This window comes from Aotus nancymaae, unplaced genomic scaffold, assembly GCF_030222135.1.
Source record: "Aotus nancymaae isolate 86718 unplaced genomic scaffold, 86718_ANA_hifiasm-v0.15.2.pri h1tg000008l, whole genome shotgun sequence".
NCBI classification, from domain to species: Eukaryota; Metazoa; Chordata; class Mammalia; order Primates; family Aotidae; genus Aotus; species Aotus nancymaae.
The window spans coordinates 51,140,239-51,159,199 of record NW_026988419.1 but is presented as its reverse complement, the minus strand read 5'-3'; the positions used below and the strand labels follow the sequence as shown (position 1 = coordinate 51,159,199).

The 18,961-nt window shown below is 35.4% G+C and overlaps 1 protein-coding gene across 1 annotated transcript in view; it reads left to right on the top strand.

Moving 5' to 3' along the window:
* Nucleotides 1-18,961, top strand: part of ITGA4 (integrin subunit alpha 4) — an 89,864-nt gene that overhangs the window by 13,297 nt on the left and 57,606 nt on the right. Inside the window, exons 3-10 of the mRNA XM_064373282.1 lie at nt 5,315-5,421; nt 5,514-5,643; nt 9,158-9,225; nt 10,525-10,654; nt 11,981-12,066; nt 12,747-12,809; nt 12,901-13,038; nt 16,217-16,328. Coding sequence (XP_064229352.1) covers nt 5,315-5,421; nt 5,514-5,643; nt 9,158-9,225; nt 10,525-10,654; nt 11,981-12,066; nt 12,747-12,809; nt 12,901-13,038; nt 16,217-16,328 — 834 coding nt within the window. The remainder of the gene's footprint in view (nt 1-5,314; nt 5,422-5,513; nt 5,644-9,157; nt 9,226-10,524; nt 10,655-11,980; nt 12,067-12,746; nt 12,810-12,900; nt 13,039-16,216; nt 16,329-18,961) is intronic.

The window sequence follows — 18,961 nt, the reverse complement described above, 5'->3', positions numbered from 1 at the left end:
ATTGTACTCTAGCCTGAGTGACAGAGTGAGATCTTGTCTCTATAAAAAAATAGAAACAGGGGAAAAAGTTCCAGAAATTAAAAGACCCAGAACACTAATGGGGGCTTACAGGATGTTCTCTGAACAGATTCTAGCCTGTAGCCAGTACTTGAAAGTTACCTCAGTATTATCACTGCTGTTGGGGGCTGGCTGCCTTTATGGTAAAAGCAGTGTTAAGAAGTGAAAAGGAGAAACATATCTAAATCTAGTATATGTATTTGCTCACTTACTAAGAGTGGTTTTTCTTCTGTGGAAGAATGATTGTGTCATGACTATTTTTATGAATTTTCTTTCTGGTGGTGCACTCATTCTTTTTACAGATGTTTGAATTAAAAAGATGTGTAGTCAAACCATAATAGAAGCTTTGAATTGTTTTTCCTTTACTGACTTTTCCATTTTCAGCACCCATTTCTGGACTGTGTGTTGGGGGTGGGATTGTGACAAAGATACAGTCCTGGGCAAGATGAATGCAGTCACTATTTACTCAGCCTTGGAAGTAGGGCAGAAACATTGTAAATAAATGTCGTTAACCCTAACAAAAATGAAAATACTTCTTCCTACAGGATATTAATCAATTTCACCATAATTTCCTCTGAGTGATCGCATCCTGTGTGTCTAAGAACTCTTGATTGCTGATGTTGAGAGGCATCTGTCAGTATCAAAGAGTGGATTAACTAACAACTGTATAGAAGATATTTGAAAATTAATGAATCAGAAATTTTATCTATATATTAGAAGGCAATATTGTTTGGAACCACATTGTAACAGATGTGAGATTACATCTAGTGGCATTTTGACCCCCCACCCCATCAATTTCCCACTTACACACCTGTCATATGATTTTCTATTTGAAATCTCTTCTGCTCATGGGTGAATGAACCACATCACTGGCTTCCTGGGAAAGCTCTTCCCATATTTATTCTTAGGTAAACATCTCTTTCTTGTGGCTTCTGGAGGACCATTTGTTCTCCCGTTTCTAAGAGTCATTATTTTTAACCTAGAGTAAGACGGGAAGGACATGAACCACACTAGAAATAAAGCCCCAGGACTCTGGTGAGACTACATGGGACACATCCTAAAATAGCCTAATGATTTAGTAGTTCTTTTCCCAGAGAGCTGAGAGGCACTCCCATGGAGAGAAAGATGTTTCAAGGAAGTAATGTTAGTAAATGGAAAAGTGAGTAGTTTGTGATGTGTGTAAATCTTTTTTTTTTTTTAATTGCATTTTAGGTTTTGGGGTACATGTGAAGAACATACAAGATTGTTGCATAGGTGCATATGTGGCAGTGTGATTTGCTGCCTTCCTCCCCTTCACTTATATGTGGCGTTTCTCCCCATGCTGTCTCTCCCCAACTCCCCACCCCCTGCTGTCCCTCCCCTATTTCTCCCCAACAGACCCCAGTGTGTAGTGCTCCCCTCCCTGTGTCCATGTGTTCTCATTGTTCAACACCCACCTATGAGTGAGAACATGCGGTGTTTGATTTTGTGTTCTTGTGTCAGTTTGCTGAGAATGATGGTTTCCAGGTTCATCCATGTTCCTACAAAGGACGCGAACTCATTTTTGATGGCTGCGTAATATTCCATGGTGTATATGTGCCACATTTTCCCCGTCCAGTCTATCATCCATGGACATTTGGGTTGGTTCCAGGTCTTTGCTATTGTAAACTGTGCTGCAATGAACATTCGTGTGCATGTGTCCTTATAGTAGAACGATTTATAATCCTTTGGATATATACCCAGTAATGGGATTGCTGGGTCAAATGGAATTTCTATTTCTAGGTCCTTGAGGCATCACCACACTGTCTTCCACAATGGTTGAATTAATTTATACTCCCACCAACAGTGTAAAAGTGTTCCTATTTCTCCACATCCTCTCCAGCATCTGTCTCCAGATTTTTAAATGATTGCCGTTCTAACTGGCGTGAGGTGGTATCTCAGTGTAGTTTTGATTTGCATTTCTCTAATGACCAGTGATGATGAGCATTTTTTCATATGTTTGTTGGCCTCATGTATGTCTTCTTTTGTAAAGTATCTGAAAAATATGGAACGCTTCACGAATTTGCTTGTCATCTTAGTGTGAGACTGGGCAGTGATGACATTGTGATGTCACCTGATGAAGCTAGAACTAAAGGAGGAGGCAATGCAGAATATTAAACAGATAACAGTTCATAATGCAAGAGTTTGTCTAGTCTTCACTCAGAAATTCACAAAACAGTTCATCTAAGAAACAAGTAACAATATGCTATTTTTGCACGTAACTTTTTGCCATTTTCATCAAGCTATTTACATGGTATTTTGTGGTTCAAAACTATTGTCTGTTTTTAATCTTCTGGGTGGCTCTGTCTAGAATAATAGATTTGTTTCTAAATATTGGATGTAATCTTAATGAAAGAGTTTATTAAGCATACCATGTTATTTGTGACCTCCATCTCTCCTGTCCTTAATTTCCCTCTTGATCAATTGTCTTAGTTAACTGAGTGTTGACTATAACTTTATAAAAATTTTAGTATTTTCAGAAGGTATTTATTAACATGGCTGTTGTAGCAAATAGCAGGAGCTTCAACTTCATGTAGACAGAATCTACCATTTATTACCTATTTTTGACAGTAAAAAAACTGATTTTAGTGAAAATTGAAAAATGCATTACAATGAAAATAAAATGCATTGTTTGTCATTCTGTTTTACTTTAATTTCGTTGGTTTGGCATCAGGTAGCCACAATAACAACTCCCTATTTTAGACCTTACCTGTCTCCCACACACAGTTTTGTTTTCTCCTACCATCTTCCCTCTTTTTTCCTCTTCTCTTTCCCTGTCATTTCTCTCTTCATCCCTTCCTTTCTCAGTTTAACACAGACCTGAAAGTCTGTGTTACCTTAATTGCTGAGGATGTATTATAGTCTTTCTATTCTTAATATTTCAGTAGAAGAAACATTTTTTAAAGTGCTCTGATAATATTGCTTATGCTGTTAGATAAATGGCTATTTTCCAAACATTAGACAAGCAGTTGTAGTTGTACAACCTGATATTAGCTTTAACTTGTTTTCCCCACTCCTAGTCCTGTTAGGTATCTCCTATAGGATTGAGTCTATCTCCTGTGGTGCTACCAGTTAGAGGTCATTTCTACAAACAAAAGTCACCTTGTATTAGAGAATAAATATGTTGGCACAGAGTAATTCACATTTATCCTCACATTGTGTACTGAATATAAGATGACAGGAGAGGATGGAGGTTACATAATGTCCACCTGGACAATTGTTTATCAAGGTTTGGGCCACAGCAAGACTCCTTTACAATTCTAATAGCAACCATTGCTAATGAATCCCTGCATTCTTTGTCCAGACCTTTTAGTCTTCCTCCTTTCAGTCTAGTTCTCCAGGAAGCCATTACCAGTTAGTGGGAGTTGTCATTATTCTATGTGTAGTCTACCCCAAAAAACATTCTCTGCATATCATTGTGGCAGTGTTCCTGACCGTAAGAACCATTTAGGGCACAGGAGTCCCCAGTCCCTAGGCTGTGGATGGGTACCGGCCCATGGCCTGGTGGGAACTGGGCTGCATAGCAGGATGTGAGCGGTGGACCAGTGAGCATTACCGCCTGAGTTTTGCCTCCTGTCAGATCAGTGGTGGCATTAGATTCTCATAGGAGTGCAAACCCCATTGTGAACTGCACTTGTGAGGGATCTAGGTTGTGTGTTCCTTAGGAGAATCTAATGTCGGATGATCTGAGGTGGAACAGTTTCATTCCAACCCTCACCACTGCCCATGGAAAAATTGTCTTCCATGAAACCAGTCCTTGGAGTCGAAAAGATTGGGGACCACTGACCTAGGATAATCAGGGCCTCACTTGGACCTGCTGAAGGAGAATCTCCAGACGAGGGGCTTGAACATTTTCTTCATTTCATTTGTGACTAAAGGTTTTGTTTCTCCTGAATAGCATTTTGGAAAACAAACAAAAGTATAAACAAACATCTTCCACACTCCTTAAACATAATCTCTCCTACCCAGGAGACTTAGTGCAAATAATTTCGCTTCTCAAATATTAGCCTTACCAGGCATGGTGGCTTCTGCTGGTAATCCCAGCACTTTGGGAGGTCAAAGCAAGAGGATCACCTGAAGCAAGAGTTCAAGACTAGCCTGGGTAACATAGCAAGACCCCCATTGGTACAAATATTAGCCTTATCTCTGTAGGTGTTCTGAGTTTGCCCAGGAAGTTGCATTTTAGGGGTCAACATTATAGGAGGAGAAAAGAGCCAATGATATGGAGAATGGTCACCATAAATTCATGAAAACTTGGTACCTAGTGACCAGCTTTCAAAATTAAACCCAAGTTCCACAGCCTTATCCAATCAATGTATTTATTTGCCATTGGAATGAAGAACAGGTGCAATAGATTTGTCATATGCCAACTGAAGAGGGTGAAAATAAAGACAGCAAAAATACTGCATCTTACTCTCCCCTAAAGTAACTTATTTAAAATTATTTAACATAGGATTTCAATAGGAACCCAGCTATAACACAAATAATTTTTGCTAACAAAAATTATTACTGTGAAGACTACTTCTTCTTATACAGTATAGAAGTACTATATAGTACATGAGTATTTTATTTATGTTTGACTTTGGCTATTCCTGATTTGCCAAAGTGCCTCTTGAAGCTTTTTTAATTTACTACTGAAATAATCTGGTTTTCTAAATAATTTATCATATTCCAATAAATGGAAACACAGGGCAGTTTCTTTAAATGCAAGGAATTATTGGTATGCTAATTCCATGGTCCACTGTCTGCATGCTTAATCATCACCTTCCAGCTCCAATAAATTGTACCATAATTGCTGAGGATGTATTATAGTCTTTCTATTCTTGATATCTCGGTAGAAGAAACATTCTTAAAAGTGCTCTGATAATATTGCTTATGTTGTTAGATAAATGGTTATTTTCCAAACATTAGACACAGCAGTTGTAGTTGCACAACCTGGTATTAGCTTTAACTGGTTTTCCCCACTCCTAGTCCTGTTAGCTATCTCCTGTATGATCGAGTCTGTCTCTTCATGGTGCTATCAGTTGGAGGTCATTTCCACAAACAAAAGCCACCTTGTATTAGAGAAGAATTATGTTGGCACAGACTAATTCATTATCCTCACATTGTGCACTGAGTGTAAGATGTTAGAGAACTGGTTAACGGAAAAATACTGGGGATGAGTGCACAGTTTATTTTCTCTGCTTTTGTAGAATGTTTTCAAGACAGCTGATGATAAAATTATGTTCAAATGCTGTAGGTAGCCCTAATGGAGAACCCTGTGGAAAGACTTGTTTGGAAGAGAGAGACAATCAGTGGTTGGGGGTCACACTTTCCAGACAGCCAGGAGAAAATGGATCCATCGTGGTAGGTATTGGAACTGATCTACCAATCCATCGTGAAACCAGCTATCCTGGGTGCAGCTTTCACATCATTTGGTCTACTTTTATTTTATTCAGACTTGTGGGCATAGATGGAAAAATATATTTTACATAAAGAATGAAAATAAGCTCCCCACTGGTGGTTGCTATGGAATACCCCCTGATTTACGAGCAGAACTGAGTAAAAGAATAGCTCCGTGTTATCAAGGTAAGGCGTAATTTTGATATTAATTAGCTCAAGATAAGTAAGTGAATGCTTTTTAGTGTTTTAAATTTATGTTCAAGTTTAGATATTCAGAGGAGAGGGAGATAGTCTAAGTAATTATGTTCTTTTTAACTACCCAATTTCTACCCAATTCTTCATTTTCTTTCCTTACTCAATTGCAATAGCATTCGTTTTCATAAATGCACTTTGTGCTATAAAAATTTTACAATTTGAATAACTCTGAAATCTAACTGGGAATTACTCACTTTTGCATTAAATTTACTTTCAATTTGGTATGAGTCTCGTGCCCAGCAAATATAGGATACTTAAAATTGTGAAATTATATTGGAAGTCTGGTTAAAAAGAAAAAGACCTTAGGTTTCCTGTTTTACCTTTAGCTTTCAGGAATAATTGGAAAGAATAAAGTAATCAGTGTAAGCAAATCCTTCCTTCCTACTCACTATCTTTTTTCTAATTCACATGTGTTCCTTCAAGCAGCAAGAGATTGGTGTCTTGAGTTTGAAACATTTTTCTCATGGTAAATCTATGCTATAGGTAGCATCAGCAAGTATGGAGCTGGGACATAAATAACAGAAGTAAGCAGAGTTGGGGTGAATGTCAACAGAACATGTCAAGTGATATCTGCAGCAAAACTAAAATCCAACAATGTGTCTTTAGAAAGCTAAGAAACATGTGAATGCCAATTTCTAATTTCTAACCACCCTCACCCTCAAATCCCCCAGCATCCAATGAAAAGTTTGATTAGTTGACAAAACTTTGGCCAAGAATTTGAGTTCAACTCTTGATAATATTTGGTTATTTCTTCCCTGGAATGTGAGGTCACAGAGCAGTGTATATTACATATATTGCTATTTTGCCTTTGGATACCCAAAAGATAAAAAAAGTGATTAGTGAATTCTTAGTTGCAGTAAAACTCAGTCTAGTTTTCTGTATGTTTTTTATCTTATTTTTCCTAATAGTTTATGGTTTATCTTTAAAATATTTTCAGAGTAGAGTTTTTAGTTTTTCTCAGATCTACCTAGCCACATACAATGAAAATCTCAAGATGTCATAAACCTAACAAATCTACACTTGTAAAATACAGGACCAGGTAAGATATATATATTTTTAAAAGGAATGAAAATTCCTGACTGGAAAGATCAGGAATTTTCTGACTGGAAATTGTAATTATAAATGACTTAGCAATTTATTTAAGTTCTCTGCTTAGCAAAGCCAAAAGGAAGCTGTGGTTCCAATTCTTACTTTCACAGAAGTTTACTTATGTCTGTTTTTTTGAAAGAAGCAAAGCTTTGCCCCCTTAGTGAGTTCCAAAAGCATTCATTCATGAGGCTTTGTAATAAGAGACCTTCATGTTCATACAGATCTTGATTCAACCTATATTTTCAGTTGGGCAAAATCTAAGAAAGGCTACTCTCTTCAGTAAATGGTGTTGGCAATAGCAAAGACAATGGAATCCACCTAAATGCCCATCAGTGAGAGATTGGATAAAGAAAATGTGATGCATACACCCCATGGAATACTGCACAGCCATAAAAAAGGACTAGATTGTGTCCTTTCTGCAACTTAGATGGAGCTGGAGGCCAATAACCTAAGCAAACTAACACAGAAAACCAAATACCACATGTTCTCACTTATAAGTGGGATCTAAACATTGAGTACATATGGATACAAAGAAGGGAACAACAGGCCCTGGGACCTACCTGATGGTAGAGGGTGGGAGGGGGAGAGGATCAAAAAACTGCCTATCAGGTACTCTGCTTATTACCTGAATGGGGAAATAATCTGTACACCAAACCCCCACAACATGTAATTTATCTATGCAACAAACTTGCACATGAACCTTGAACCTGAAAGATTTTTTTAAAAATGCCATTGGGAGAATTGGCTAGCTGCATGCAAAAGAATAAAATTTAACCCTTATCTTAGCAAATATACCAAAGTGAACAGGATTAAAGACTTAAACATAAGACCTGAAACCATAAAATGCCTAGTGAAAAACATAAGGGAAAAGCTACATTAGTCTAGGCAATGAGTTTTTGGAAATTACACCAAAAGCTCAAACAACAAAAGCAAAAATAAACAAACAATTAGAAAGCTCTTGCGTAGCAAAGGAAGTAATCAACAGAGTGCAGAGACAGTCTCCAGAATGGGAGATAGTATTTGCATACGTCTGATAAAGAGTTAAGGAACTCACCAACTCAACATCAAAAAAAAAAAAAAAATCCGATTGAAAAATAGTCAAGGGATGGCCCAAATGGCTTTCTTTCCAAAGACGGCATCAAAATGGCCAATAGGTAGATGAAAAGCTGCCTAACATCACCAATTATCAAAGAAGTTCAAATTACAAACCACGATGAAATATCACTTAACACCTGATAGAACTGTCATTATCGAAAAGGCAAGCGATAACAAGTGTTGGTGAGGATGTGAAAGAAACGGAACCCTTGTAGACTGTTGGGGATGGAAATTAGTACAGCCATTATAGAAAACAATAGAGAAGTTACTCAAAAAATTAAAAATAAAACTACCATGTGATCCAGCAATCCCTCTTCTGGGTTTATGTATATTCAAAGGAAATGAAATCAGTACCACATAAAGAGATCTGTGCTTTTATGTTCATTGCAGCAGCATTCACAATAGCCAAGTTATGGAAACAACCTTGTGTCCATTGACATATAAATGGATAAGGAATTATGGGTGAGGTGTATACATACACACATATATACATAAACATATACAATGGAGTATTATTAAGCCTTTAAAATCCTGTCTTTTATGACAACATGGATGACCCTGAAGGACATTATTTGAATTGAAATAAACTAGGCATAGAAAGACAAATGCTGTATGATCTCACTTATCTGTGGAATCTACAAAAGTCAAATACATAGAGTAGACTGGGGGTAGAGAGAGGGTTAGGTATGGGGAGGTGTTGGTGAAAGTGAACAAGGCTGCATTTGTGTAGGATGAATAAGTCTAGAGATCTAATGCACAGCATGAGGACTAGAGTTAATTACTGTATTGTGCACTGGAAATTTGCCAAGAGAGTAGATTTCACTCTAAATGCACAAAAAAGATGACTGTGAGGATGCGCGTATGTTAAGAATTTAAGTGTAGTAACCGTTTCACTATGTATATGTATATCAAACATTGTACACTTTAACTATATATAGTAGAAAGAAAACATGGACACAAAAATCAGAAATCCTACGTCTGTCTTACTCATTTGACAAAATTTTTTTGAGTATATGCTGTGTGTGCTTCCTATGAAGAAGAGGTAGAGGGAGATATTTTTATTGCCATTTCATAGGGATATATTGAATATTAATATAGAAAGGATTTATTAAATTATATCAAGATTAAAGTTTTTCTTTTTTTAAAAAGTATAAACTATAAACCTTAAAGGAAGTTTTTGTAAGGATTTATTTAAAAAAACAAATTGTGGAGATTATATCTTTAAGATAAACTTCTGAGTTGTTTTAATATTTCATTTTAGATTATGTGAAAAAATTTGGAGAACATTTTGCATCATGTCAAGCTGGAATATCTAGTTTTTACACAAAGGTAATAGTTTAAAAAATAGCTGCTATAAATGTTTACATATAGAATCTTCCGATGGTTTAGAAGACTGATTTTACATTTTAAAGTAAAAATTGTGCAATATCTGCATCATGTCTCTTAAATTTGAGTATTACAACTTAAATTTTGCCACTCAGTATTCCATTATTCAATAAAATATCAACATTTAGATGGCTATACTACATAAGACAAACTAAATCTATACTGAAAAGTATTTCTTTCATTGAGAATTTAATGAAAATAAAAAATAGGTACAATTAATTGCCTTGTTAACTTAGGTATTAAAAATATCAACCCAAGTATGTTGTTTTAAATTTCCAGTTGAGGGGCTAAGGAAGCATATCAGTCTATATTTTTAATTAAAATCATGGAAATTGGGAAATTTAAGAACTTAATATCCCCTTAAATCAGATAGACAATATTCCCAAGATTTCTTACTCTCCTTCTAACACTCTAGGATATCTGTGAAAGGGCACAGTTCTACTCAACCCCAAATCTCATTTTTTCTTAAAAACCCTCTATGAATTCAGGAATGTTTTCTGACTCCATGAAGATCAGGCCATATTAAGTCTGGGGTTAACAATGTCTGTAAATGTTAACAGTCATATTAAAATGCTTAAAAAGAAAATACTTTCTTCAGTTTAAGTTGACCTTTTTTTTTTTTTTGAAGTTTAGGGTTATTTAGGAAATGTAGAAATATGCTAAATAGATTTAATTGGTGAAACTTTTCATACTGTACCAGACAAGGGCATGGTTCTTCCAATCTTCTGTTCCTTCTCCTAAATTCCTATATATCACAAAAAAGTCCACATTCCATTGGGCTCTTTTCCCCTAAGCTAATATTATTAGGAAAATTAGTCAGTAGTTCTTTGCAAATTGAAATAAATTAAGGCCACTTTTTATTCTTTGGCAACACATGGTTATCTTCATAATGAGCACTAATGAATTACCCACATATGATTTTCTTTAATAGGAACCACATTGCCTTTCTCCCAAAAGCTTACTCTAGTGTTTGGTGCTTCTCCCTTCAACTTTTGAAATCCACTGATAAATGTGTTAAAAGACAGTTTCAGAGTTTCTTCTCTGAGATTCTGCTTTTCGATAGAAATCCATTAGCCAACTTATCTGGCTCTTTTTTTTCTGATATGTTTTAGCTTCACAAAATGTTCCTACTTCAGAAATCGCTATTATTATGAAAATATGTTCTCTTCACTATCTATTATGTATCTGGAGGAGGTTTAGGGTGGTAAGATTTAACTTTAATACTTTTTTTTTTTTTTACAGGATTTAATTGTGATGGGAGCCCCAGGATCATCTTATTGGACTGGCTCTCTTTTTGTCTACAATATAACTACAAATAAATACAAGGCTTTTTTAGACAGACAAAATCGAGTAAAATTTGGAAGTTATTTAGGTACTATAAAAGTTGACAAACTCAAATTATTTCTGTCTTACAAATACTAGTACTATAATTATAAATAAGGAAAATTGTATTTTCCAAAGATGTAAATGGCTACTAATTACAGTAATAGGCAGTTCAGAAACTGTCTCTTAAGGATAGGATTTATGAAACTTTAGTTAGCTTAATATTTTACATTTATACATTTGACTAAAGTCATCAATATATAATTCTTAGTAGAACTCACAGTTTACTCCTTGCAGTTAGGAAACATTAGTAAGTTTATGTCTTTATGTAGTCAACTGATTATACAGGTAGCTTCTGTTGAGTGCTTCCCATATCCCAGGAACTTTTTGTGAGAACTTTACATGAATTAACTCATTTAAACATCTGCATAAGTAAGTGTAGTTTCTTAAAGGACCAACTGAAGGCCAGTTGTACTGTCCACTGCATTCCGGATAAGGGGCTCCATGAAGCATATGGGTCTAAAAATGGCTCATTGACCTTCACCTCATAAGTTCTTAAAATATTTCCCGGAGTTTAACTATTTTTGTCGTCTTCCTCCTCCTCTCTATCATCTCATAAGTCAATAGTGGGATACTTTATCATCTGTATTTCAACAGAAATGCAAAGTTTTCTGACATTAATGTCCATTACAAGAAAGTAAGTGCTTTTCCTATAGGTTTTCAGAAAATCCAGGTTTGTTTAAACTGTTTATGTGTCAAATGTGAGCATCTTATACTTAGAAATATAAAACAAGTACTACTTCCATAAAAACAGAAGAAATTGCAAGTAAAATTTGCTACAGTTCAAGTTTTCTTATTTATGATTGAAGGATACTTTGAAATAGTTTAACAAATATAACTGATATACCTTTTATCACATAAAATAAAAATATTTTACCTTTTGTCATCAAAAAGTCATCACAAAAGAAAGATTTGGTGGCAAAAAGTTGAACTTTAGCAGGATTTTTATTTAAAGTTTAAAATATTCTCCAGTTGAGACATTACATTTAATATACTCTAAATATGTCTGTTGTAATCCTAGAAACTGATTATATTGCACAGAGACTAACCAGATGTAAAGATGCTATTTTCAGTTTCTAACACTTGGAAATACAAGCCATATGACTATAGTTTTGTGACACATGTCAAAATCGCATAAAAGACAATAAATGACCAATTTTGAGTTACCACTATGCTAAATATTAAAACTGCTTAATGTAGTCATTTTAAACTCAGCATAATTTAATTTTATGAATAGATTTATGATCTGTTTTACCCATATTACCATATGATGTGCTTTACTCAGGACTCTCATACTTTCTCCCTTTTCTTAAAGGATATTCAGTTGGAGCTGGTCATTTTCGGAGTCAGGATACTACTGAAGTAGTCGGAGGAGCTCCTCAACATGAGCAGATTGGTAAAGTAAGAATTACGCTTTTATATTTATTTCTTCACGAACATTCAAATACATTGCCTGAATAAGATATTGAAGGAGAAACTGCAAACGTTGTAAGGAAAGGAAGATTAGTAATGATAATCAGGTTATTACATTTAGTGGCATTGGTAAAAGATGTTATGGTTTTAGAATAAATTTAGCAAAAAGCTTTCTGAAAAATTACAAAAGCCAAATGAGACTTTGTTTCCTATAAAAAAATTCTAAGATAGAACTACCTAAAAATGTCCAGGGAGTACATGGTGAACAGTTTCACAGCTGAAAAGAAATTGAGGCAGCTACCTGTTTTGTGGTAAGACTTGGAAAGAAGGAACTATTTCTGGTTTTAGTTTTTGCTGGGTTGCTATGTGAACATTGGTCACTCAACTTTTCTGAGGCTTACTTTTGAAAACTTAGGCAGACTTTTCCTGTACCCCCTCGATAGGATCAATAAGATAATTCCTGAGAAAATACTTTTGCAAGTAAGGCATATTAATGTAACAGTGGATCCCTAACCCTTTTGTGTCACTCTTAAAAGGATTTCATTTTATATTTGAGCAATTAACTATAAGTTGTAAAAATGCATGTTTTGATCAAACAGAAATGAGTGGGTTTTTAAAAAAATACATGGTATTCATAAAAACTTCTCTAATTATTTCCCCAATTACAGGCATATATATTCAGCATTGAAGCAAAAGAACTAAGTATCTTACATGAAATGAAAGGTAAAAAGGTAATACGTCCCTACCTTTAGTATCTCTGAGGGCTTTTGGGAATAGCCCTGCTTTTTTCTCAATGAGTGGATCTGGTTTGTTTTGAGACAGCTTGGCTCGTACTTTGGAGCTTCTGTCTGTGCTGTGGACCTCAACGCAGATGGCTTCTCAGATCTGCTGGTGGGAGCGCCCATGCAGAGCACCATCAGAGAGGAAGGAAGCGTGTTTGTGTACATCAACTCTGGCTCGGTATGTACAAGTGCCCCAACTGGAAGCCATTTATGGAATTATAATCAAAACTGAAATTGGTCTTATTACAGAGATCTGAGATTATTTTTAGGTTTCTTTTACTGACATATGTTAAAATTCTAATACTGTACTGATGCGCTAAAAATGCAATAGAATATGATGATGAATGGGAAAGTGTCCCATTTTGATTTTCCAGAAGTATGAAATAGGTTGTTAGGGAGTTTTTCTATTCACAGCTTATATGTGTTCTCTCTCGTAGTTGAAATTTCTTTATGTTGATACTAATCTAATTTGAAAGAATAATTTTTATACCTCCTTCAAAATGTGGATCTCTTAATAGTTCTAGTTAAGGTTCTTATGTAAATTAAATTATAAAATATTACTAGGATTAGAAGATGAAGAATTAAATAATTTTCAACTTCTTGATTTGAAAACAATTACAAACAAGTTGTGTTATTAAAATGTTAATTTTCATAATTCATAATAAATTATACTCTTTATAAGAGTATAAAATTGGCACAGTTTATTCCAAAGTAAATATATTAATTGTATAAATAGGTAAGTACTGACTATGATTCAATTTTAAATTATTAGTGATAATTTGTGGTAGAAACTGACCACTTGATAATTCGGCTTAAAGACATCTGCTGGCCTTATCTTGCAAGGCTAGATACTTGACCTTAAAACAAAAAATTGATAGGGTCTTAATGAGATCTTCTCGGCCTGTTGCTTTGATTTGAAAACAAGAGTGGGCTTGTGAGAAAACTGGTTCATTTCTATGGCACAGCATTTTTCAGTCAGGATTCAACAAAGTGAACTCTGTTTCAAGTGTTTGTAACTATGATTAGTAAATGGTTTCAGAGCATTTAGCAAGTTCTTATATTAAGCATCAGACTAAACGTTACAATTTAAGAACGAAAACATCTAGTCTTATAAATGGAAGATTCTCAAAGTTTAAAATATAGAGCAGGGAAGTTATTTATGCTGTGGTATTTCCTAGTTTGCATTTAACCTACATTTAATAATAAAAGCAAATTATCTACACAGTGATCATTAGAAGCTCATTAATAGTGATATCAGATAATTTTCTTCCGTAGATGTCACATTTCCACTTCCAAAACTAGTGGTCTTGGTACTTGCTACATCTTCATGCTGCAAATTCCTCTTATCTTCTTCTTTACAACTAAACATCCCCATATATACCTAAAGTAAAGCAATATAGAATCATTTTCCCCCCATTGAAATCTTAATCTCACTAAGAAAAAACAGATAAACCCTACTAACCAGTTAGCTACCCTCTTGTCCTTCCCTCATTCGTACCCCAAGGTGCTACTCTTATTAAACACTTGGATCAATTTAATAATTGATTTCAGCTTTTAAATCCTCCGCTATAGATTAGTCTTCCTTTGTTCCCTCTCATTCCTGTGTAACCTCTCATTTCTCAACTCTCTGAAATGGCGCTAACCACTAAGTGGCATTTATTTACATTGATTCGATTTGGTATTGTCTGTTATTCTACCGTAGTATAGATGCCACCTGGAGAGAAATTGTCTGCCTTGTTTACCACAGTTTCCTCAGGGCTTGGAAGAGTCCTGGTCAAGTAGGTGAAATTTTTTTTGAATGAACTCGAGAAAGAATGGTACTTGAGTGACTCTGGCTTCTACCTACTTGTAGTAAAATAGCTCTCTGGGGTTCCCAGTGAACTCTCAGTCACCACTCTCAGTGACTAGGGAATACTTGAAGAAGTCTGTATCTTGTCTCTTCTCCCTGGAGCCTCTTCATCCTTCTGCTCTTTAATTTAGATATTTGCTCAGGAGCCAAGCTGCTTTATCCCTGACTCCTTTGATACAATCATTCACTGCTTCGGTGTCAGTGATTATATTTATAGAGATGATTCCCAGTCATCGTATTTCATTTAAAAGAAGTGACATTTAGTGAGTATCTGAAATGTAACCAGGACTTATAAAAAGAGCTAATAATTCTAGTGCTGACCCCAGGACTTCAGGATCTAGTGAAGACACCAATGGGAGGAAGCAATTGACTACAGCATAGTGTGTGGCACATTATAACTACATGCAAAGTGGAAGAAATGATTCCCTGTGGGTCAAGAATGTTTCACAGAGGAAGTAGTATTTGAGAAAGACAAAAATTGAAATTTTTCAATTGGAAAATTCACAAGTAGAAACACTTGACAAGGAAAGAACAAGTGTGTGCCTAGGGAATGCCAAATAGATTTGAAACGACATGGCCTTTTTTTGTTTTTTAAATACAAAGGACTGACATGATCAAAGTTTGCAAAGAGAACTGGTAGCTGTTATTGTGACAGCTAATTATTACATTATTGAATGTCTTACTGTAGTAACTCATCTTCCTCATTCCTAGTTACCAGTTGATTGATCTATGCTCCATTGCTGCTGGTTCCAAAGGCCTGCTTCAATTATGTCACTCCTCGCCTCAGAAACCTTCAGTGTTTCCTGTTGTTCCCTAAATTAAGAGTAAATTTTTCTCAACAATCAAGATGCTACACTATAAGACTGCAATCTGACATTTTTGTCTCATTACTTATACATACCATTCATTAGAGCCAAATTCTTTGGAATTTGTATTTCTGCTAGTTTTCTCTGTTTATCAAAATTACACTTATCCTCCAATAGCCACCTGGCATGCCATTTCCTTTATGAAATCTCTTCTGTTATAATTAGATATTCTTTTTTTTCTTCTTGATATTGCAAAGCAGTTTCTACTTCTTAGTCATTTGTATGCTTGTGCTAAGCCCGCCCTGTAACTCTGGGCTTCTTGAGGAAAGGGAGTATTTATACACACACTGCCTTGCCCCCTTTCACCTTTTCACTCTTTGCACAGTGTGTTGTCTTTAGTAGAAGCTCAATAAATATTTGCTAAATTGAATTATCAAAATGATTTATTGGATTTTCAAAGCTAGAAATCACGAGTTTTACAATGTTTTATGTCCTCTGAGCTCTAATCATACTATTATGTGTTGACAGACTCAATAAATATTTATTGAATTGAACTGAGATGTGTGTACTAAAGCTCAGTCTGTGGTTTGTCCGCTTGTTTGACGCATTAGAAAAAAATCCATATCCAATTACAACAGTAAATCATGTGTAAAGTTGTCGGAGAGTGTTATAATGACACCTTTTCTCTCCCTTCTATCTAGGGAGCAGTAATGAATGCAATGGAAACAAACCTCGTTGGAAGTGACAAATACGCTGCAAGATTTGGAGAATCTATAGCAAATCTTGGCGACATTGACAATGATGGCTTTGAAGGTAATTAAAATTATCAATTTGGTGCTTGATTTCTGCTTTCAAAATGGTTTACGGAAAAAAAATATGATTAAAGTTTTGTGTTGTTTGCCTTCCTAGAGAAAACTGAGCCAGAATGGCATGCTAACTTTTTTCTTTTCTTTAGTGTTACTTATGACTTCTCCTCAATTGTCACCCATTGGTCTTTACCACTATTAATAACAGATGATAGTCAAAATACCTTATTTCAGTGATTCTAAGGTACCATTGATTAGAAACTGCATTGTTATTTATGTGTCCCTAAAAAATGCTGCCTATTAAGTTGTGACAGCCACCATTTTTCTATGTTAAGAAAGATCCTGATTTCAGAAATAATAAAATATGGGTAGTGAATGTGTATCATAGACTCATTGGACCATGGTATTTAGCTATCAGTACAATAAAGACACTGACCAAACCCGACAGAGGCTGGCTGCTGAGCTGGAACAGGGTTATGGAAACCCCTTGCTCTACCAGGCATTCCCCATAGCTATGTTGTGGGAGAATCTGGGGAATTCCAGAAGAGATTCTGAGAGGCCACTGGGAAGCCTAGGGACAGTGGCTGTTCACCCACTGATATTGAAGTCTTTCACTAATTGACTAGATGATAGTGTGGTGACTGTGCATATCGCCATGGATGCCAGTCCTGTTGTTGCAATACCTGCATCTACCAGCATTTCTTGTTAACATTTGCTTTTATCAATCTAGTTATAAGTGGTAAGTAACTGAGTCTGTTAAAACTGTGAATGATGATTCATAAAATGATGAATAGGTGTAAGAGGAGAGTGCACAATTTCCTGGAGTTCAGCACATAAGTATTTGATACTTATTTTCAGGTTCATATTGTCTTCTTGATAAGGCCATTGACAACTAGTGTATGATAATATTAGGCTAAAGCTTTCTCAGATGCTAAAAATAAGTGACAGGGTATTATACATTTTCACCTCCTTAATGTCTTCTTGCACCTAGATGCTGCAATCTACTTTAAATATATAAAATGAATTATTTTACAGAAAAAGTCCATTATTGAATATATGCTTCCAGTGAACCTTAAACGTAAAATAGTGTAATGTGGTATACAAGTATTACCGTTCTGGATTTTTTGTTTACGGTTTTAAAACTGAAAGGAAAGAAAAAAAAATATGTATATACTTTCGGTTATTATGATTACACATAACACATGACACATTTTTAAAACATGTATGGAGGGGAGTCTCTCTGTACCCCACCCATCACTAGCTTCCCTGTACTTCTTTCCCCACTGGGACCCCAGGTTGGGCACTGACTCATTTTCACAAATACCTTGTCTCTGAAAGGGGTGAAGGATGGTGGTGTAGCTGTTTTGTTTGATTGGAACTGTAAGAGGGATCATGTCCTATTTTATGCCCTTCCTTGAAAGGAGTCAGGGCACCTGGTTTGCACTTCTGTACCGGCCGTCACTCCACACCGTGTGCTACACCGCTGCCATGCACTACACCACTGCCGTCACTGATCACATTGAGTTCACATCTCTTGAGAGTTTTTATAAATTCAGATCAGCACTGATCCTCTGCAGTCACTCAGTGTCATAGAAAAGCATTCACTGATAACCGATCTCTCCATTCAGAAGTGTGTAGTTTTAATGAACAGTAATGAGAAACTGTTATTATATTTTTATTAAAAGACTGATTTTATTTTAAACAAAAGAAAGTTTTATTATGCTTTATGTTGCATCTGATAAGTAATCAACTCTGTGATATTTATTGAACATTTATTTTGGACCAGATGTACCATACCAGGTACAGAATATGTGCCATAATAAATGAGAAAATGGTAGCACCCTTTTTTATAGTTCTGCAATCAAGTGGAAAATAAAATTAATGCTTGAAAGCATAAGCCTTATTTAGTGGCAAATTTAAGGATTCTACTTAAAAAAACCTAGAGATAAAACCATGTTTATGCATTTTGATACATCACACGTGTTGTATGAGACAATCCCAATTCTTCCTTTTAAAAATGAAAAATCACTGTTGAGTAAAATACTTGGTTTATGATTTCTGTCTTGTTTTAATTGGCACATTTAAGGAAGACCATTCACTATTTTTACTCTTTGGAATGTAAAAAATATATGTATGCACACATGAGAAATTATTTTTGTGGTATCAAAATATCAATGACAAATTTGAATTATTGTTTTAGTCAGAGCTGTAAAACTATCTTGAGCAATAGGCAAATTCCTTATCAAAATGTGGAAGACAGTGTGGTGATTCCTCCAGGATCTAGAAAAGGAAATTCCATTTGACCCAGCAATCCCATTACTGGGTGTATACCCAAAGGATTATAAATCATTCTATTATAAAGACACATGCACATGTATGTTCATTTTGGCACTGTTTACAATAGCAAAGACCTGGAACCAACCCAAATGCCCATCAGTGATAGACTGGACAAAAATGTGGCACATATACACCATGGAATGCTATGCAGCCATAAAAAAGGATGAGCTCATGTCCTTTGTAGGGACATGGATGAATCTGGAAACCATCGTTCTCAGCAAACTGACACAAGAACAGACAAACACCACATGTTCTCACTCATAGGCAGGTGTTGAACAATGAGAACACATGGATACAGGGAGG